General features: G+C 38.1%; 2 protein-coding genes across 2 annotated transcripts; one reads left to right on the top strand and one right to left on the bottom strand.

Moving 5' to 3' along the window:
* The first annotated feature begins 274 nt into the window (after nucleotides 1-274).
* On the top strand, nucleotides 275-4,833 carry nphs2 (NPHS2 stomatin family member, podocin). Its single transcript, XM_051693355.1, has 8 exons — nucleotides 275-578; nucleotides 668-771; nucleotides 898-970; nucleotides 3,397-3,479; nucleotides 3,836-4,039; nucleotides 4,122-4,177; nucleotides 4,261-4,339; nucleotides 4,512-4,833. Exons 1-8 carry the CDS (start codon nucleotides 275-277, stop codon nucleotides 4,776-4,778), a joined length of 1,170 nt encoding a protein of 389 aa, XP_051549315.1. The 3' UTR covers nucleotides 4,779-4,833.
* Nucleotides 4,834-6,861: 2,028 nt separating this feature from the next.
* axdnd1 (axonemal dynein light chain domain containing 1) lies at nucleotides 6,862-21,941 on the bottom strand. Its single transcript, XM_051693353.1, has 25 exons — nucleotides 21,851-21,941; nucleotides 20,028-20,209; nucleotides 19,806-19,909; nucleotides 19,610-19,712; nucleotides 18,750-18,835; nucleotides 18,601-18,657; nucleotides 18,369-18,477; nucleotides 17,168-17,289; nucleotides 16,944-17,088; nucleotides 16,704-16,804; nucleotides 16,433-16,553; nucleotides 16,236-16,337; nucleotides 15,986-16,152; nucleotides 15,177-15,246; nucleotides 14,823-15,057; nucleotides 14,512-14,728; nucleotides 13,329-13,422; nucleotides 13,046-13,248; nucleotides 12,884-12,974; nucleotides 10,406-10,549; nucleotides 10,219-10,287; nucleotides 9,783-9,905; nucleotides 9,371-9,462; nucleotides 9,165-9,295; nucleotides 6,862-7,047 (listed from the first exon to the last, which is right to left on the bottom strand). The coding sequence occupies exons 1-25, from the start codon at nucleotides 21,939-21,941 to the stop codon at nucleotides 6,920-6,922; spliced, it is 3,087 nt and encodes a 1,028-aa protein (XP_051549313.1). The 3' UTR covers nucleotides 6,862-6,919.
* Nucleotides 21,942-21,993: the final 52 nt, after the last annotated feature.

The raw sequence follows: 21,993 nt of genomic DNA, 5'->3' as shown, positions 1-21,993 counted from the left end.
ATTTAAATCTAAATCTAGAAATTTAAATAATATTCAAATTAGTTTTAAAATGGGACAAAACTTAGTAGGATGTTACAATGAGAATAATTAGCTAGAAGTATGCAACTCCCCCCACCCACCTACAGTATCAACACATGAACCTGCCACAGGCCTGCACAGTGAAACTCCCCTTTTTAGAACAGCCGAGACTAGAACCAGTTAGATACCATAAAAACAACTGACAACCGAGTCTCTTCTTAGCAATTACTGGATGCTTCTTGTAAGGGAGACGGTGATGGACAAAAAAGCAGAAAGCCCTCATCATTCTTCAAGATCTGGAAGAGTAAAAAGAGAGCCATCACCTTCTACTAAAGGCAGAAAGACAAAAGCGCCAACATCTGTGAAGCTCCAAGAGCCACACAAAAGGAAAGAGAGAGATAAACCAGAAGTGTTAGAGGACGTGGAGAGAGATGAAGCCAAGGAAGGGGTTAAAGTCACTTCCAGCAGCACTGTTGTTAATGTAGACAGTGTGAGGGAACAAATTAAAGAGGAGCGAGAGGAGTTATTAGGGTTATTGGAGACTGAGGGACATGGAGAAGGTAAGTTGGGCAGCGGTGGTAATAAAACATCTAAAAAATGATGGAGGTCCTACCATTACCAGTGACTCATCTTTAATTTTCTCCTGCAGGCTTGAAGAAGCGGTACTTTGGCATTTGTGAGCTAATTCTCATAGTTTTTGTCCTTTCTGTGGTTATTTTCTTCTTTCCTCTTTCGATTTGGTTCTGTGTGAAGGTATACTTTCAATCCCTGCGATTAAATATATGAAAGTAATATAGTTTTATGTGGAAAATATTTTAACTCTGTTCAGACTTGAAAACTTTAATTTCTGCTCTCTATTACTTGTCTGATTCTTCGTAGATGGTGAGAGAACATGAGAGAGCGGTGATATTTCGACTGGGGCACCTATTGCAAAGAAAACCCAGGGGCCCAGGTACTTTTGATTTATATTGTACTGTTTGATTCAGTTACGGTATTATTACATTTCAGTTTGAAGAATTAAATATTTTAATTGAATCAATTATGAGCCAATTAATCGAATTAATCATGTATATCAATATTTAGTGAGAAAGGCCCCCAAATTAAGAATTTAATGTACGTATGATAATTAAAATTATTATAAATATAGTATAATATATTAACTATGGAAGGCTGTGCTGCCTTGTTGCCTGTACAGCTGAAGTTGCACTGACTGCCCCCTACTGCTACAGATGGAGTTGCGTTGACCCCCCCCCACTTCCGAGAAGTATACAGCTGCAGGCAGTGCTCCAAAAAGGAGTGGGATCTCAAAACCACCATTAAAGACTACCACTACTGGAGTTGCGAGTTCGAATCCAGGGTGTGCTGAGTGACTCCAGTCAGGTCTCCTAAGCAACCAAATTAGCCCGGTTGCTAGGGAGGGTAGAGTCACATGGGTTAACCTCCTCGTGGTGTGGAGTAACCTCGCTCTCAGTGGGGTACGTGGTAAGTTGTCCATGGATTGCGGAGGGTAGCATGAGCCTCCACATGTGGAGTCTCCACGGTGTCATGCACAACGAGCCACATGATAAGATGCGCAGATTGACGGTTTCAGAAGCGGAGGCAACTGAGACTTGTCCTCCACCACCCGGATTGTGTTGAGTAACCGTGCCACCATGAGGACCTACTAAGTAGTGGGAATTGGGCATTCCAAATTGGGAGAAAAATACTTTTTTAGATATAGGGATCCCCTTACCTAACCCTTTCTCTGACCTTAACAATAAGTGGAAGTGGCGCCCCCTTTTGGAGTTGGCGCAACCCACGTTTGGAGTAACCACGCCCCTTCTGGAGTAACTCTGCCCTCTTTTGGAGATTCCGCCCCCAAATGGGTGCAGAATCTCACATAGTGGGAAGAGTTAGCCCAGAAAGGGTGGGGTTTATCAAAGGGGGGTGTTACGTGATTTGAGAGGTGTCTGTCTGCGTCCTACAAGACTACTACAAGACACCAAAGTCTTTCTAGCAAGTCAGTCCACTGTTGGCCATCTTTGGAAGGTCTCCGGCCTGCAGCTATACATACTTGGCTACTTTCACAGATGGAGTTGCGTTGACTGCCCCCTACTGCCACAGATTTGCTAAAATATCAAGGTGGTGCATCAAGTTCGATTTGCACTGACGGTAGGAAAATTACATATTATGGAATTTACGTATAGTCAGGGGGTATGATTAATTAAAATGTTTTAACGCATTATTTTTCATATAATTAATTGCACTAAATTAACGCATTAAATCTGCAGTACAAAAGTTTTAGGTACTTGTGAAAAATGTTGCATAGTGAGGATGTCTTCAAAAATAATGATCATTTATCACTTAATGTCATACAAAAGTCCAGTAAACATAAAAAAGCTAAATCAACATTCGGTCTGACCACCTTTGCCTTTAAAACAGCACCAATTCTCCTAGGTACACCTGGACACAGTTTTTCTTGGTTGTTGACAGATAGGATGTTCCAAGCTTCTTGGAGAATTTGCCACAGTTCTTCTATCTATTTCGGCTGTCTCAATTGCTTCTGTCTCTTTATGTAATCCCAGACTGACACGATGTTAAGTGGGGAGCTTTTTGGGGGGCCATGACATCTATTGCAGGGCTCCCTGTTCTTCTATTCTAATCTTTTCTATTTGCAAAAGTAATGTTTATGAGTCTAACATTTATATTTCCTACTGACACACTAAAGCAGAAGATATAAATAACCATCTTAAGACAAATGTTTTTGTGAAACATCTTATGTGCCTAAGACCTTTGCACAGTACTGTATGTAAAAATTAATATTTCAGGTTCAATACAAGTTAAGCTCAAAAGACAGCATTTGTGGCATGATGTCAATTCGTCTCTCCTTTTCTTTAAAAAAAGAAAAGCATAAATATGGGTAACAGTGAGGCATTTACAATGGAAGTGAATAGGGCCAACATAAGCAATAAAATACTCACTGCTTCAAAAGCATAGACACAAGACGTAAACAATATGTGTGCTAACATGGTTTTAGTGATCAAATCAATTGCTAACCTTTTATGAGTAAAGTTATATCCAATTTTACATCTTCATTGCCATGATAATGTAATGCTGTAAACCCTAAAACGACCGTAAAAATGTTAATTTAAACAACTTCTCAACTGCTCAAATAATTAATGTAAGTGTTTTTATGACATTATAAGTTTTGCATTTCTGCCTTAAACACTTCAAAAGTTGGCCCCATTCACTTTCATTGGAAGTGCCTCACTGTAACCTCGATTTATGCTTTTTTGTTTAAGTAGGGAAGAGTCGAAATTCATTTTTGTGGTAATCAACATTATGCCACAAAAGCTGTCGATTGAGCTTAACTCTGGAATTTTCCTTATTTTGTTACAGGGCTATTGTTTTATCTCCCATTTCTGGATGTGTGCCAAATAGCGGACATTCGTCTCAAAATGTTGAAGATCCCTCCTCATACGGTAATTTCCGAACTTCCAGGAAAAACAACAAAGCAATTTGAAATGTATTTTCAATAGAAATAGCATCCTATTCTCCTAGATCTTCAAGCCCTCAGAGTAATTTAATGAACTGCACTAAAAAGCTGACTAAGACAAATACCATCCCACTGACATGTAGTCATGGAGGAGTGACAGAACACATTAATTGGAGACTGAAAAAAGCTGACTACTAAGACAAAATTAAGATCAGTTGATATTTACTTCAGCATCGATCCAATAAGAGCTCACATGTCCAAACTAGTCAAATGAATCAAACCGCTGTTAAATTATTGACTCAAATAAAGAGCATGAATCTTTTGTTGTTGTTACATCTTTAGGTGGTGACCAAAGATCTAGTATGCACTGAAATGAGTGCGGCATGTTACTATCGTATCGAGAATGTGTCTGTTTATTATTCGTCACTCGCTGCTGTTCCAGCCGTGTTACAGGCATTGGCTCAGGTATCAGTCAGAGAGATACTGGCCCATCATGCCTTCACTGACATTTTACTGGACAGGAAACTGATGGGCCAAAAGATTCAGGTAGACATCACCAGATATGATCCCAATGATATCATAAGTGCTTGAAACATGGAGGTCTTATGATGTTTTGTTTGTCATGCAGGTTTCTTTAGATTCTATTACTTGCCGGTGGGGCATCAAGGTGGAAAAAACAGAGATGTAAGTAAATAACAGATTATACTCCAAAGGAAGTATACAACTCCCATAAAGTAATCTAGATGTTCTTTTGTCCACTGTTGCAGAGAGGAAATCAGTCTTTCAGCTGAGCTACAACACAACTTTGCTGTTGAGGCCGAGGCAAGGAGACAGGCACAGGTCAAAGTAAGATTACACTACACTTATTACAGGGTCTATCACCCTAGACTAGAGCAATGTTGAGAAGTGTCTTATTCAAGGACACAATGGTTCATGAATCACTCCTTGTGGCATTCTAATCTTCAACCTTTTAGTTACTGGCTCAGCTCTTAAACTGCTATATCACCTTGTGTTACAGATAATTGCTGCAGAAGGAGAGAAGGCAGCTTGTGAGGCTCTAAAGGCCTCCATAGAGGGTCTCTCTGGTTCTCCACTGGTCGTACACCTTCGACTTTTGCAGCTCCTGCACAGTCTGCGCTCTGAGCAACCAGCTGTGGTCCTCAACATACCTCCTGATGTTCTGACTCCATCCATTGACCTTGCTAGTTTAACCAGAACAGCCAATCAATACCCGAGCACAAGTGATACCTCAGAAGAGAGCCCTAAAGACTCGCCCATGATTTAAAGATGTCTGAGTAACTTACTACAAATGTAAAGCAGCAAGTTATGTTAATATGCAAATGTAAAGAACACATTATTTTTCAGGATTTAAGTTTAATTTGTTCAGGCTTTTCTTGAAATATCACTCATTTAGAGCTTTCTTCTGATGTATGTTGTTTTATAATGAATCAAGCTAACACTTACTCAAAAAAAATAGGTTTTGGTAACACTTCATAATAAGTTTGTTTACCTAAACATTAGTTAACGCGATGGCTGAAGGTGCACTCAGTGACATTCATGTACATCACGTACAAACAAAAGTTACTGCTCGGTTACCAATGTCATCGTAAAAGTGTGTTATTCGCATTAGTTAACGCAACAGGTAAGGGTGCACTCAGTAACATCCGCATTTATGTAGCGCTGACACCTTGCAGTGTATCACCTACAAACAAAAGTTACTGCTCAGTTACCGATGTCATCGTAAAAGTGTGCTCTTCGCATTAGTTAACCCAATAGTTAAAGGTGCACTCAGTGACATTAGTGTTTATGTTGCGCTGACACCTAGTGGCGTAGATGCAGCATCACATAAAAAAAAAAAGTTACTGCTCAGTTACTGATGTCATCGTAAAAGTGTGCTCTTCGCATTAGTTAACGCAATAGTTAAAGGTGCACTCAGTAACATCCACATTTATGTAGCGCTGACACTATGTGGCATAGATGCAGCATCATGTTCAAACAAAAGTTACCGCTCAGTTACTGATGTCATCGTAAAATTGTGTTATTCGCATTAGTTAACGCAATATGTAAGAGTGCACTCAGTAACATCCGCATTTTTGTAGCGCCGACACTTTGCGGCGTAGATGCAGCATCCCCTACAAACAAAAGTTACTGCTCGGTTACCGATGTCATCGTAAAAGTGTGCTCTTCGCATTAGTTAACGCAATAGTTAAAGGTGCACTCAGTAACATCCGCATTTATGTAGCGCTGACCCTTTGCGGCATAGATGCAGCATCATGTTGAAACAAAAGTTACTGATCAGTTACCCATATCATCGTAAAAGTGTGCTCTTCGTATTAGTTAACACAATAGTTAAAGGTGCACTCAGTGACATTAGTGTTTATGTTGCGCTGACACCTAGAGGCGTAGATGCAGCATCACATTAAAAAAAAAGTTGCCTCTCAGTCAAAGATATCATCGTAAAAGTGTGCTATTCACATTAGTTGACGCACTAGTTAAAAGTGCACTCAGCAACATTCGCATTTATGTAGCGCTGACATCTTGCAGCGTAGATGCAGCATCACGTACAAACAAAAGTTACCTCTCAATTATCAATGTCATTTTAAATGTGTGCTATTCGCATTTGTAAATGCAAAAGTTAAAAAGTGCACTCAGTGACATTAGCGTTTATGTTGCGCTGAAACCTAGCAGCATAGATGCAGCATCACGTACAAAAAAAAGTTGCCGCTCAGTCACAGATGTCATCGTAAAAGTGTGTTATTCGCATTAGTTAACGCAATAGTTAATGGTGCATTCAGTGACATTCGCATTTATGTTGTGCTGACACTTAGCGGTATAAATGCAGCATCATGCACAAACAAAAGTTACCGCTCAGTTACCAATGCCATCGGAAATGTGTGTTATTCGCGTAAGTTAATGCAATAGTTAAAAATGCACTCAGTGACATTCGCATTTATGTTGCGCTGACACCTAGCAGTGTAGATGCAGCATCACGCACAAACAAAATTTACAGCTCAGTTACCAATGTCATCGGAAAAGTGCACTATTCGCACTAGTTAATGGTGCATTCGGTGACATTCGCGTTTATGTTGCGCTGACATCTAGCGCCGTAGATGCAGCATCTTGCACAAACAGAATTTCTCAGTTCCCAATGTCATCGTAAAAATGCACTATGTGCAGACATGATTATTTTATTTCAGGAGTGCACCTTTAACATGAACTAACAATAAACAAAAATTGTACAGCATTCACATTACCAGAAGCTTTAATGTTAACGAAAATAACTTTATTGTAATACAAACCTCTAGTAAAGACATTATAAATGAAATTTTCAGGACATACGCAATACAAATACACTTCAAACACAGATGTGTCTATTAAATACTTTATTATTTTGCTCTGTTGAGCTCAGTATCGTGCATTTTTTCTTTAGCGTTTCTTGTTGCCCTTTGTGACTTTGTGACTGGATTCTGGTTTCTCACTTTGCGATTTGGCTTCAGAAGTTCCAACAGAGGTGCCTGGAGTCTTGGGTGCTGCTGTATCATTCTTCTTGCTCACTGTAAAAAATACCAAAATAGTCAGAGATCAGGAAAAAGTTAGTTCATATGATATTTCTACATACATGTAAAGGTTAAGTGTGTACTATCTGTGACACTAGCAGCACCAAACGGAATTGCATACATTTTGTTTCTGAACATATAAAAGCATTGCATTATTGCATTATTCATTTTGTCAGTCTTATTTTCTTGAGATAATGAGAAAAATAAGCCATTCAGTGTTGCAGAAATTACAGTTTAATTTTAAAGATACTAAAAATAACTCCCAACAAATGTTAATATTATGTAACAAGCCCTTTTGACATTTAATCATGCGCAGGATATGAATTATAGTTATCTACAGTGTCATTAAATTTTCACTAGTTAAAATGCTAATTCTTAATATCAGCAATATAATTACTACTAGGGAAAATGCTCATTCTTTATATCAGTAATTCGGTTTGCACTAGTAAAAATCTTAATTCTTGATATAAAAAAAATTACATAATTTCTAGTGGAAATACCCATTGTTGATATCAAAAAGTGTTTCAACTAGTAAAAAAACATAATTTTGATATCTTTAACTTCATATTCACTAGTAGAATTTAACAATGATCTGTCATTCACTCCTATTAAAAATGCAAATACAGATATCTATAATTAATTTCTTACTAGAAAAAATTTCAAATACACATCAACTATGTACTTAACTAAAGTAACTAATGCTTTCTTCCTATTTATACACTGGGGGCCAAAAGTTTGGAATAATGTACAGATTTTGCTCTTATGGAAAGAAATTGGTACTTTTATTCACCAAAGTGGCATTCAACTGATCACAGTGTATAGTCAGGACATTAATAACGTGAAAAATTACTATTACAATTTGTAAACTCCTTCAAAGAGTTCTCATCAAAAAATTCTCCATGTGCAGCAATGACAGCTTTGCAGATCCTTGGCATTCTAGCTGTCAGTTTGTCCAGATACTCAGGTGACATTTCACCCCACGCTTCCTGTAGCACTTGCCATAGATGTGGCTGTCTTGTCGGGCACTTCTCACACACCTTACCGTCTAGCTGATCCCACAAAAGCTCAGTGGGGTCAATGGGTAGACAGTTGTCCTTTGTCTTTGAAGACTGTAGTGTACACCTTTGTATGAAATCTTCAGTTTTTTCGCAATTTCAAGCATTGTATAGTCTTCATTCCTCAAAAAAATGATTGACTGATGAGTTTCTAGAGAAAGCTGTTTCTTTTTTGCCATTTTTGACCTAATATTGACCTTAAGACATGCCAGTCTATTGCATACTGTGGCAACTCAAAAACAGACACAAAGACAACGTTAAGCTTCATTTAACGAACGAAATAGCTTTCATCTGTGTTTGATATAATGACAAGTGATTTTCTAGTACCAAATGATCAATTTAGCATGATTACTCAAGGATAAAGTGTTGGAGTGATGGCTGCTGGAAATAGGGCCTGTCTAGATTTGATCAAAAATGGCTTTTGTCAAATAGTGATGGTGCTGTTTTTTCATCAGTAATGTCCTGACTATACTTTGTGATCAGTTGAATGCCACTTTGGTGAATTAATGTATCAATTTCCTTCTGAAACAGCAAAATCTGTACATTATTCCAAACCTTTGGCCCCCAGTGTAATTACTTTACAGATAAAAAAAAAAATAGCATTTTTGATATTTATTTTGTATTTTTTAGCATTCTTCATTCTTTTACTAATTCAATTGTGGATGTTAGGAATGGGCATTTTCACTAGTAACAATGTTATTATTTATATATATATATTTTATTTTTACTAGGTAAGAAGTACATAGCTGATGTGTATATTTGGAATTCCAACAAGTACGAAATTAATTATAGATATGTAATTGTGTTTTGAACAGGACTGAAGAATATTGTGAAATTCTACTACTAAAAATGCAGTTACAAATATCAAGAATTATTATTCTTTACTAGTTGAAATTTCATTTTTTATATCAAGAATGGGTATTGCCACAAGTAATAACGTCATATTAATTATTTAAATCTATAATTCATATTCTGAACATGATTAAATATCAGTTCGGCTTGCCATAGTCTTATCTGTTTTATAAAGTTTAATGTGAGTGCTGTATCTGGCACACTTACCCTCGGTTTCCACACTGGGTCGAGCCTGTAGCTGCCTCTCCAGATCTTTGATCTTGTCTAAAGCTGCCTGCAAGTCTTCCTCAGCCTTTAAAGCCTGTATCTCTGCACTGATCGCACGAGCCTCAACCTCTCTGAAAAAATGCCATTTATATAGAGAAAGACTAAAGATCTAATTTAAGAGACCAATTCACAGTACTGATACTTACAGAAGTTCTTGCTGAAGCGTTCTGACTGTTTCTAAAGCACTGAAGGCCTCTTGGGCATTCTCAGTGTGAGGAGATACAACAAATTCTTCAGTCTAGAAAAGAGTATTGATGTTTAATTCACCATAAAATCATGATGGATTTTAATTTCACAAAAGACAGTAAAGATCAAATTTGATGCTTTGAGTGGACACCATGACTTGCACAGTTAACTGCAAATATTCCAGTGATAAAGAGCTAAAAAGTGTATTTGTCATAGGGACAAATTCTGTAACAATATGCCGCAAAATACAGTTTCGTTGCCGGTAGGAAATATTAACGGTCTGTAAATTTTCTGAAATCACACGCTATTGGCAGGTATGGCTAAAAGTTAATTTTGAACTGCTCATGTGGAGATGAAAACTGCTATACTCACCCCTGTGAGCTGGACTGTGTCCTCTCCCAACATCTGCTCAGTGATATTGCCATCATGGCCTATGAACTTGAGGACCGAACCTTCTTCCTTATCCCTGCTAGCTTCTACAACCTGGTCTTCCCCCTGCAAAGGTGATACGGCAACATTTAATAAAGCAAAGCATAAATGAATGGTTGAGTTAAATGTTATTTGGCACTAATTAGCAGTGTTTCTTTCAGATTTCACACATTTTTCACATCTATGTTCTATCTAGGTCTGTGGAGTAATTATGAAACTGGCCAATGGCAAGCTAGCAGCTTATATGAAAAAAAAAAAAAAAAAAAAATAATATATATATATATATATATATATATATATATATATATATATATATATATATATATATATAATTATTTACATATTCATCAGCTCTTTGGAAATAATAAGGTCCACTGACGTGTTCTATTTCCAACAGTTGTTCTTCATCCTCCTTTTGTTGAATAGGTAGCTCTGGTTGTTCCTCTATCTAAGAGCACATATACATTGGTATAGGTTTCACAGTCATCCATCCATCGGATTGACGTGAAACCAAACTCATTATGAATGGTTGGTTAAATGTCAGTATTATAGCTGTTGTGTTCTACCAGAGATTCAATGCTGCTGTCCTCTAATGGGACGTCACTAATAGACTGTGGCACCATTTTTCCAGATAGTTTCAGCTCCACAGGGCCTCCCTTCACATATGACAGTAGTATCCGACAGGCGTCCGTCCATTCACCACACTCCTTCTGAACACACAAAATGGCAGCAGAGGATGCCATGGCATGTCAGACGACATAGATGTTTGACTCATTGCAACCAGTGTTGGAAATGTTACTTTTAAAAGTAACATGTTACATTATTGCCGTATTTATAATAAAAAAGTAACTAATTACACTACATTGTTACCTTTTTAGAAAAACAGTCATTACTTTTGCATTAATGTGTATCAAAAAGTGTCTTTTACATAGTTTGCATGCACCAACTTTATCCTGTCTTTTACATTTAACTTCTTCAACTCTGCGACCCACCAGTGGGTCCAAAAGGGGGTGCTATGTCACGCTAAAAGTTTACGCTTAAAACGTTCAAGTCTCCGAATACATAAGTCGGGCATATGTTGTATCGTTTGAAAGCTTAGAATCTGACCTTTTCATAGATAACTATTACTTCTGCATTTATGTTACATAAAATAACAAAATAAGGCCTGAAAACATTTGCGTTGCAAATCAGCGCCACCTAGAGGTCATGTGGTAGGAATATAAATATGAATAAAAAATCCTTTCAAAAAGCACGTAAATAGACAAATCATATATAAAATCAAAGCTCTTATCCTCAGAAAAGCAACTGTTTAAGTTATTTTGTTGCCCTATTATCACAGTTCAAAGGATTTTCAAAAGAATCACAAAGTGAAATATGATTTCTGTAAGACATCAAATACAAACATCTCTTTTATGTGCCGATCACTGCAGCTGTAAGCCTCAAATAGCTAAAAATTTTATATCTCCTTTACCTTAGGCAGTTAAAAAAAAAATAGCCATTTATTACTTGTCTGTGAGCTTGCTTCTGTGAAATCCAATGTTATATCTTAGATGTTAAGAAACAAATTATGCAATCCAGCAGGAAAAGCATGCTAAACAAATCATCAGAAATATATATTATCAACGATTTGTGATAAAATGTTTTATATCATTGCAAAAGGGAGGATCTCCATGTTCTAATGACACCTAGATTGAGCTTCTAGTCCACTCAGAGGCCGAGATATTCTATAAAAAAAAACACTGGGAGTGGTGCATGAACTAAAAATTAGACTGAATATCTATGGAAAAGCACATCTGTGAGGGCCAAAATGCATTACAGCACTACCTATATTTCATATCGGCATTTTTATCGGAAGGTTATAGAAGAAAAAATATTTTTTGTAGTACTTGCTGCCAACTAGTGAAATAAAATAAGAGTTTTTGGAGGGAGATGGAGTGTACAGAACCAGAATTACATGCTTACACAGTTAGGAAAAAAAAACAAAAAAAAACAAAAATATATATATATATATATATATATATATATATATATATATATATATATATATTTCAGAAAAATATATTGGATTTCAGAAAAAATGTGACCAATTTTTGGCAATTAGTCCACAGTATGTGTAAATGGTTATCTTTTAAATTTGAGTGTGAAAAATTGCAGGCGGCAGCCCAAAAATATAGTTGAAAATTTGAAATTACGTGAATACTTACAACTGTGAAATGCAAGAGTTTGGCTCGCCATATCACTCTGACTGACCAGAGAAAGTTCATCTGCACTATGAAGGCCTGCATGACTATGTTATGGGAAAGAAAGTTTTCCATTGTATTCATCAATAAATAAATAAACAAAAGGGGCTGTTCATGCCGAAAATGCTTTTGTATCCGTATGCGCTGTTTTTCAGTTGTTTTTCTCTGTAAACATGTGATGTCTTTGACGATTGCGCTGTGTCTCGCACAAAAGCACCTCGTTTTTTGGACTCCATGTCAAGTTAAAAAGAACACCTGCGTTCTGTTATATTCCTTGCGCTGCGTCTACAGTAGCTTGTTTTAACGCAACAAAGAGGTTGGTCTGATCAGCCCTAGTACCTAACACTTCTTCTTTCGGCTGCTCCCGTTAGGGGTCTCCACAGCGGACCATCAGTGATCGGCATATTTGATTTGGCACAGGTTTTACTCCGGATGCCCTTCCTGACGCAACCCCCAGTGTCAGGGGGACTCTCATGCACACCTACGTGGCAATTTAGACTCTCCAATTCACTTAACCTGCATGTTTTAGGAACTGGAGCACCCGGAGGAAACCAACGCGAACATGGGGAGAACATGCAAGCTCCACACAGAAAGGCCCAGTTGAGCTGGGACTCGAACAAGGGAGCTTCTTGTTGTGAGGCCAGCGTGCCACCCCCCCCAACACCTAACACTATTATGTTGTAATTTCAAACAGTATCTTTAATTGTAACTTAAAAAAGTAATCTGATTACATAATGTGTGTCACTGCTACACAAGGAAGACTTGTTTGGTCGCATTAAGAATATGAGAGGGATTGCTTAGTACCTGAAGCTTAGCAAGGTGATACAGCTCATTCTCAGTGTCATTCTGAGTGGAACTCTTCCAGATTGCCTCCTCCACAATGGCCTGACAAGAGCTGCAGAACAGTTAGGCGTAATTAATTCCTGCTGTTTGATCTTCTGACAATACTGAGTTCAGTATTGTTACCTTATGATATATCTGGAAAAGTTGTCCAGTTTTACAGAGAGGTTCCTAGCATCTTCCTCTAACTTCTCAACAGACACATCCACTATGATGTTCAGTTCAGGCATGGAATGAGATGCAGCTTCCTGGTCATCCGAATGTACTGGAACCATTAGTAGCAGAAGGTCTACCATCCAGTGAATCAGCTGAGTGTGAATAGAACTAACCTGGCAACACAAGACAAGATCATCTGATATGACTCATGGTGTGGAGAATGCATGAAAAGTTACCCAGGCCTGTTCTGTACCTCTCCACGAAGCCTCATATTTTCACAGTCGAAAAAGTTTTCTTGTGAGAACAGGAATTGCTTCATTGTCTTGAAGACATCATTGATTTCAATCCTATCAGAGACAAACAGGGCAATTGGACATGACATCTTTTTAATATATAAGCTCTGCTCCAAAATCTAGTAAGCTTCCTACCTAGACAGCTTTTTTGCATATGTCCTTTGCAGAAAAGGCAATACCAAAATGCATTGCGACAAGCTCATTGAAAAACTTTAAAAATAGTTTTAATAGATAAAATAGTTTAATAGTTCAATGTAATTTAAAATGGACTATTTGTGTTTGTGTGTGCTACATGTATGTATTTCATGCTTATTTAAGTTTTGTGTAGTTAGCATAGCACCTTGCTAATGTCAAACCAGAGACTATTTAGCAGAGATGGGCCACTTCTATTAAAATGAATGGGAGAGATTGGAACGCCCAATGGATGTAGAAAGGAAGTCCCGCCTTACAGGTAAAATAGCCAGTCACCTTTTAGATACAATCATCGCCTGTCAATCAACTCGAGAACACGTGTGCAAATTAGCTATACAATCCGGGAAACTAGCATTTTTTAGCGTAATCTGAGATATAGAAGCACAATTTATGATACCAGTGTGGTCAGATTTTAGTGCTGATACAAATATGTTCTCTGATCGTAATCTTGACCAACTTTTTTGGAGATTTAGGTCTTTCCTTATTCAATTAGAACTGCACTTTCATGACTGGAAATAGCTTCCCAGTAGCATTCAAAAGATGGTTGCCAGTGGACTGACTTTCTAGAAAGACTTTAGTCAAACTCTATTGGAATCAATTGTGAGTCATGTCGATTCAAGTGAGTGGTGCTTTTTGTTTTGTGTGCATGCCACGCAGAGATGCTGCTTTTGTAGAGTGTTCCAAATCAGCCACTTATGTGGTTCCATTTCCATTAGAATGCTGCCTTAGGGGCTGTTCACACACCAAACGCATTTTTGCATCCATCTTTGACCCCAAAAAAAGTCTCAAGACACCTGCATTCTGTTCAGTTTGTTGTGCAGCATCTAGCTTTTTTTAGTGCAAGAACACATTTGGTTTAAACAGCCACAGAAGGTGACTGCCTATGAAGACAGTCAACAGCAAGACAGCACACTATGTTTTGGAACAAGGCTCTAATGCTCAAGGTTTTACCTGGTGTGGGGTATTTTCTTGGCTCTCTCACGTTCTGACTGTGTGTAATCCACTAGCAGTAGAGCCTCCTCAGACAGATTTATCAAGCTACATAGAGCTTCCTTCAACTTGATCCAGTCATCAGAGGGATGCCCTTCTGGCAGTCCACTCATGGACTTTAGTCTTCCGGACCAGAGCTCCATATTTGCAATAAGCAACATTAGTGTTGTATGGATCCCTGAATAAAAAAGCAATACCAGACATTGATATCCACTGGAGAAACCAAACAAGTGTTGGAAGACTATGTGAAACCAAAGACTCCTGGATCTCACCATTTTCTCCATTGATACGGATTCCCAGTTGCTTGTGGAGCTCAGTGATGGACTTTGCCAGTTCCCTCATGGACTCCTGACCTCTGGGTGGCCCTCCGTCTGAAGTAGGGTGTCTCCTAAAGAGCTGAAGACAAACCTCAATCCAGGACTCTTGTAGATCTGTTAGCATTTCAAGTGTTTTCTGAGCAGACACTAGGTCCTCCCCTCCGTAATGCTCACACTGCTCCATCAACACCTATATATGGATAGATATGATTTTCATTCATTTTTACATTTCAAAATTGGATGGTAGTTCAATTACAAAAAGACTGAAAATGAGAAAGATGAAGAAGACAAGAAAAGAGCTTTGCTAACCGTTGACCATTTCTTCAGGTCATGAGACAGCTCCTCTTCTGAAGACTTGTCAACTTTCCAATTAGGGTTCCTTTTGTAGAGTAAGAGAATAAAATTAATTTGAAATAAATATCTAAAAGTATCAAACAAAATCCACAGACTGAACCATTTTGGGGTTTTTTTAACGGCTGCAACAGAAACTGATATTTTGATGTTGGCTTCACAAGGCTTTGCCTGAAAGTTTAAACAAGTTTTAAAAAAGTTTGAAGGTTATAGATAGACTGATAGACAGACAGACAGTTGGAGTTTAAATGGCCCATTAAAAGATTACATCGATGTAAGTCTATGGGATTTCTGGGGATTTATGATTGTCTGCTACTCAAAAAAACATAAGCCAGGTCATTTAGAAATGACAAAGCAACCCAATTCAGAACAGGCTGAAGGACTGTGCCAAATTTGGTGGATGTACCTTGAAAGCTCTAAGAGGAGTTACAATAAGAAAATTTGGTCTTAGTTTAGGGATTTTGAAAAAAACCTTAACCAACTGTAGAATAACAGTATGTTGGCTTTGTCAAGCCAACATAATAATCATTAATCATAACATGCATTTTGAATTACAGTATATGCACTTTATTCAAGCAAAGCTTTAAAACGTTGAGTAATTTATGCCAACAATACATTAAATAAGTTACTTTACCACTGAGGGCGCACCATTTATCAGTATAAATCGATATTGAAGAACTTATAACCAATTCATCCGAAAACTGTGAATACTGGTATAAAATATCACTTAAATGGATTGTCAATCACTAATCAATTTCCTCACTGACCTTATCTTATCTTCACAGAACTTGTGCCACTTGATAATGTTAGCATGGAACGATTTAATGGTCTCGCATTGATTGTTTTCAGCCTTTCTAAGGTTCTCCATGAAGGTCGCTAGTTTTTCTTTCCATTGGTCAGTCAACTCCAAGATGTGGGATACATCCTCAGAATCCTAAGGAAAATGAACATGGATATAAATGTTGGTCAACCATCAAAGTTCCAGTGTCTTTGGCTAGATGAGGAAAGAGTTTGTACCTTCGCTGTTAGAAAGACAATGAAGTGATCGGCAATCTTGGCCCAGGTCTGCTCGCTAATATTTAGCCTTCTGACAAGCTGAAGTTGATTTATCTTTATTATCTGAGAGAAATATATGAGATATTTAGACAAAATAAGGTCTGTGGTTAACATTACTTGAAGAGACTTCAAAAAAAGAGGAGGTCTCCAAAAGTCACCTTGACGGAAAGACTGTAGGCGGCTTTTCTCCAAAGGTCCCTCTCATCGGACAGCTGGGACATTTGTCCCTCGAGTCTCCTCCGCTGCAACTCATAAAGATCATGGTACTCTGCTACAATACTGCAGAAAAGCAACTTTATTTAAATGTGGTAGCTAAAAAGTTACTATTTATCAGTGTGAAGTTGAATTAAACACTATTTGCACTGATAAACAGGTAATATTCTCTGATCTGACCATGTAAAAATTCAGTATTTTTATTTGTTTACACACTCTGCGTTGCACTGTGATTGCTCCAGAGCCTTAGCAAGCTCCTCTTTGGCTTCTTCCGCCTCTTTGGACACACACTCATCGTTTTCTTTAATCATACTCAGCTCCCTGTTACGGATAAAACAAAAACAGAGTTGTAAAAAAAAAAGACTGCACAATCAAACAAAATTTTTAAAATGTAAGTGGTGCTTGTTTAAACGCACAGAAAGTCATTTATGAGTGTACTGTAAATGAGTATCAAACTTGCGTATTAAGCTTTGCAATGGAGCTTTTGAAGTGAATGATCTCTTCTGTGAGTCGCCGGTCTAGCGCCCTCTGCGCTAAGGTTTCTGTGTGCAGGCCCTTCACCTGCCGAGGGATTCGGTCGAGTAGTGCCACATACCTCTGCCTGGGGAAAAAAAGAGGACTTGAGGTCACTTTCTATTGACAAGAAATTGGGAATAAAGAGATAAAACAGCGATAGAGACCTGAGGTTGGCGAGAAGCTGACCCCTTTCGGCACATTCGACGCTAACTTGTCGGATTAGCTCGTGGAACACTATGTTGTAGATGCTCTGCTCGGTTCTGACCAGCTCCAGTAAATTTTCCATCTGAAAAAGGATAAGAATTAGAAGAACTGATATTTGTATACTTTTATTAATTACATAGCTCATGAATACTTGATTGCAGTTGGTCCATCGCAGTATTCTGTGGTCAAATATTGTCATACTCAAGGGCGTAGATTTGGCTTGAAAACTGGGGGGTTGCAGCATGAAGCATTTACTGTTTTGATTACAAGGAAGTACAACCCCCCCATTATTTATTCCATGATCAATGAAGGCAAGGAATTTACACCCCTGCAAATAATGACGGTACTATTCACTGATGTTCCAGTCAACTGATTTCCGACAGTAACTATGCTAATTTCGATTTACACTGCAACTTCTTAATATCAACTTAAATCAATATTTGATTCCCATTTATTTGTCTGGTAAGTATAAAAATAAGCGGCATAATGTAGTCAGACAATCACTGTCACAAAATAAACCCCTTAAAGGGATAGAAACAGCATTAAAGTTATCCATACGACTCCAGTGGTTAAATCCATGTCTTCAGAAGCAATTTGATAAGTGTGGGTGAAAAAAGGATCAATATTTAAGTCATTTTTTACTATAAATCTCCACTTTCACTTCCACATTCTTCTTTTTTTTTTTTTTTTTGCCGATTCACATTTTTTGCGCATATCACCACCTACTGCGCAAGGAGGAGAATTTATAATAAAAAGGACTCAAATATTGATCAGTTTCTCGCCCACACCTATCATATCACATCTAAAGACATGGATTTAACCACTGGAGTCTTATGGATTACTTTTATGCTGCCTTTATGTGCTTTTTGGAGCTTCAAAGTTCTGATACCCATTCGCTTGCATTGTTAGGACCTACAGAGCTGAAATATTCTTCTAAAAATCGTCGTTTGTGTCCTGGCGAAGAAAGAAGGTCAAAATCATCTGGGATGGCATGAGGGTTAGTTAATAATGAGAACATTTTCATTTTTGGTTGAACTATCTATAAATGGTTGGTTATACACCCTGATCACCCTGTCAGGGTTTATTTTGCGATAATGACCATCTGACTAAACAGTATCTCTAACATATTGTATTTGGAAATATCTAATACTGTTATCTCACCTGTGAGATTTCGGTTAGCTCTTGAAATTCTTGATTGACACCTGCTTTTTCCAGCATGTCGTCCATCACCTTCATTAGCTGTATCACCTCAAGTCGACCACTTGGCTTCCTGGTGATCATACAGAAAACATGACATATTATTTTACATTAATCATGGGGCCTTTTAACTGTACGCAAGAGGAATGCGATATACAAAGACCATATACAGTATGTAAAGGCAACTATAACTTACATTGATGGAAAGATTCTTAGGTTCTTTTTCTCATCTTCTAAAAGAACTGTGAATTTGCTGTAAATCAAATCAAAAGTAAGTAAAGCAAAGAACTACTGTATATGTGCAGTAAAAGAATATATATTCTTAGTGGCCACTGACTCACTTACTCATCATAACACTGCAATCCCTTCAGACCTTTGTTTTTTATGATGTGATATTCTTCAGGGATTAAGGTGTCCAGTGAACTCATATCCTTTAATCAAAGACATAACATGAAGTTAAAAGGATAGTTCACCCAAAAATTTAATTAATGAAATCTCATAATTTACTCACCCTCATGCCATTCCAGATGTGTATGACTTTCTTTCTTCTCTGAACACAAATGAAGATTTTTTAGAAGAATATTTCAGCTCTGTAGGTCCATACAATGCAAGTGAATGGTGGCTAGAACTTTGAAGGTCCAAAAAGCACATAAAGGCAGCATAAGAGTAATCCATATGACTCCAGTGGATAAATCCATGTCTTCAGAAGCGATATGATAGGTGTGGTTGAGATACAGATCAATATCAAATAAGTCCTTTTTTACTATTAATCTCCACTTTCACTTTCATTGAACACTTTCTTTTATTTTTATTTTTATTTTTTTGCCGATTCGTTTTCTTCGTGCATATTGCCACCTACTGGGCAGGGAGGAGAATAGTACACTTTAACTTAAATATGGATCTGTTTCTCACCCACACCTATCATATCACTTCTGAAGACATGGATTTAACTACTGGAGTCGTATGGATTACTTTTATGCTGCCTTTATGTGCTTTTTGGTGCTTCAAAGTTTTGGACCCTTTCACTTGCATTGTATGGACCTACAGAGCTGAGATATTCTTCTAAAAATCTTCATTTGTGTTCTTCAGAAGAGAGAAAGTCATACACATCTGGAATGGCATGAGGTTGAGTAAATGATGAGATAATTCTCATTTTGGTGAACTATCCCTTTAAAGACAAAGAATTAAGCACTTTAAGCACTTGCTTTATGATCTCCTTGAAGTTGAACAGACCCTCGTTCAGACACTGGTGGTAGAGGCATCCGATCCCTCTGAGATACCAAGGCATCACATAGAAAGGAAATGTCCCTGTCCAGATTCAAACAAGAAGGGAGTGAGCAATAGGCTTGGCCTCTGTGTATTATGTATAAATATATGTTACGTGTCATTACTCATTCCAACCTTCCAGCTCCAGTTAAAGAGGTCGGTTGGTTGAGAAAGTATTGGTATTTCTTGCGAATGGATGAATGGTGCCACAATGGATCAGGCCGGTGTAGTAAACAAACCTGTTGCAAGAGGCAAACATCTGTTTTAAATATTGGTCCCTGGGTCACTGAGTGGGGACATTAAGGTGCAGGTCTTTGAAAAGTTAACAGGATATTTTTTGACTCAAGTGTCACAAACCTTGAAGTCCTTAGGAGTTTTGGTTAATTTGGGGGGTCCGAGTCTGTCTTGAGGACATCTAGTGGATGCGAGAGTTGCAAGGAGCTCATCTGGTATTAAATCATTATAAGCTGGGTGCACTTGCAGGCTACTGTTTTCTTTTATAGGTGTCCTCTCTCTTAACTGAGGTAGCTCTGCTACTGCTAGACAAACAAACATTATATAGACAAGCAAACAAATCAAATATGGATGGATGGATGGATGATGGAAAGAAAGAAGGAAGGAGGATAGGAAGATGGATGGATGGAAAGAGGGAGGATAGGATGATGGATGGAAGGAAGGAGGATAGGAGGATGGAAGGGAGGAAGGAAGGAAGGAAGGATGGAAAGAAAGAAGGATGGAAAGTAAGAATATGGATGGATGGATGGATGGATGGATGGATGGATGGATGGAAAGAAAAGCATGGATGGATGGATGGAAGGAGGATATGAGGATGGATGGAAGGAAGGAAGGAGGATAGGAGGATGGAAGGGAGGAAGGAAGGAAGGATGGAAAGAAAGAATATGGATGGATGGATGGATGGATGGAAAGAAAAAGAAGCATGGATGGATGGAAGGAAGGAAAGAAAGAAAGAAAGAAAGAATGAAAGAAAGAAAGGAAGGAAGGAAGGAAGGAAGGAAGGATGCATGGAATTTTTCACTGTTGGAGTTTGAATAGTCTTGGCCCATTTGAATATTACGTCACTGTAAGATTTTTCGTAGTCTGTTATGCGAAAATCGTAAGTTCGTTCAGTTAGAAAAGACAGAAACGGAAGTCAGAACAGGCTGAAGGACTGTGCAAAGTTTGGTGGATGTAGCTTGAAAGCTCTAGGAGTTACAGTAAGAAAATTTTGTCTTAGTTTACATGTATATATATATATATATATATATATATATATATATATATATATATATATACACCAATCAGCCACAACATTAAAACCACATGCCTAATATTGTGTAGGTCCCCCTCGTGTCGCCAAAACTGCGCCAACCTGTATCAGATGCTATTTTTATCACCATAATTGTACAGACACTTTGTCAGTTCGAACCAGTCTGGCCATTCTCCCTTGACCTCTCTCATCAATAAGGCAATTCCGTCCACAGAACTGCTGCTCACTGGATGTTTTTTGTTTTTGGCACCATTCTGAGTAAACTCTAGAGACTGTTGTGCGTTAAAATCCCAGGAGATTAGCAGTTACAGAAATACTCAAACCAGCCCATCTGGCACCAACAATCATGCCACGGTCCAAATCACTGAGATCACATTTTTTCCCCGTTCTGATGGTTGATGTGAACATTAACTGAAGCTCCTGACCCGTATCTGCATGATTTTATGCATTGCGCTGCTGCCACACGATTGGCTGATTAGATAATCGCATGGATGATTGTTGGTGCCAGACAGGCTGGTTTGAGTATTTCTGTAACTGCTGATCTCCTGGGATTTTCAACGGAGAATGGCCAGACTGGCTTGAGCTAATAGAAAGGCTACGGTAACTCAGATAACCGCTCTGTACAATTGTAGTGAGCAGAATAGCATCTAAGAATGCTAGACTGAGATGCGGGTTGGTGCTGTTTTGGCTGCACAAAGGGGACCTACACAATAAGTAAACTATGCCAACTCTGTAGAATAACAGTAATGTGTTGACTTTGTCAAGCCAACATAGTAGTCATTATACGTACGTGCATTTTGAATCGTATGCATTAGTATATTTACGCAAAGCTTTAAAAGTTGAGAAATGTATGCAATACATTAAATAAGTAGGTTACTTTACTATTGGTAAATAGAATATTTAGTCTTCTCACTGTATTTGACTGGAGAATGACTCCGTTTCTTCATCCTGCGACTTTCTGGTCGATCAGGAGAAGACTGTCTGGACTTTACGGACACCGACATGTCGAGGCACTTAAACTCGCTGGACACGATTCACATACGAATAATCCTGTAA

This window comes from Myxocyprinus asiaticus, chromosome 49, assembly GCF_019703515.2.
Source record: "Myxocyprinus asiaticus isolate MX2 ecotype Aquarium Trade chromosome 49, UBuf_Myxa_2, whole genome shotgun sequence".
In the NCBI taxonomy this organism is placed as follows: Eukaryota; Metazoa; Chordata; class Actinopteri; order Cypriniformes; family Catostomidae; genus Myxocyprinus; species Myxocyprinus asiaticus.
The sequence above is the reverse complement of the archived record's forward strand: the minus strand, read 5'-3'. Positions and strand labels throughout refer to the sequence as shown.

Excerpts from the sequence above, each read along its gene's own strand:
- nphs2 (XM_051693355.1), top strand. The coding sequence starts at position 275 with ATGGACAAAAAAGCAGAAAGCCCTCATCATTCTTCAAGATCTGGAAGA. Across the intron at positions 579-667 it reads GACTGAGGGACATGGAGAAG|GCTTGAAGAAGCGGTACTTT; the intron begins GTAAGTTGGGCA and ends TTTCTCCTGCAG. Across the intron at positions 772-897 it reads CGATTTGGTTCTGTGTGAAG|ATGGTGAGAGAACATGAGAG; the intron begins GTATACTTTCAA and ends GATTCTTCGTAG.
- axdnd1 (XM_051693353.1), bottom strand. The coding sequence starts at position 21,941 with ATGTCGGTGTCCGTAAAGTCCAGACAGTCTTCTCCTGATCGACCAGAA. Across the intron at positions 16,153-16,235 it reads TTGTCTTTCTAACAGCGAAG|GATTCTGAGGATGTATCCCA; the intron begins GTACAAACTCTT and ends CATTTTCCTTAG. Across the intron at positions 7,048-9,164 it reads ACCCAGTGTGGAAACCGAGG|TGAGCAAGAAGAATGATACA; the intron begins GTAAGTGTGCCA and ends TATTTTTTACAG.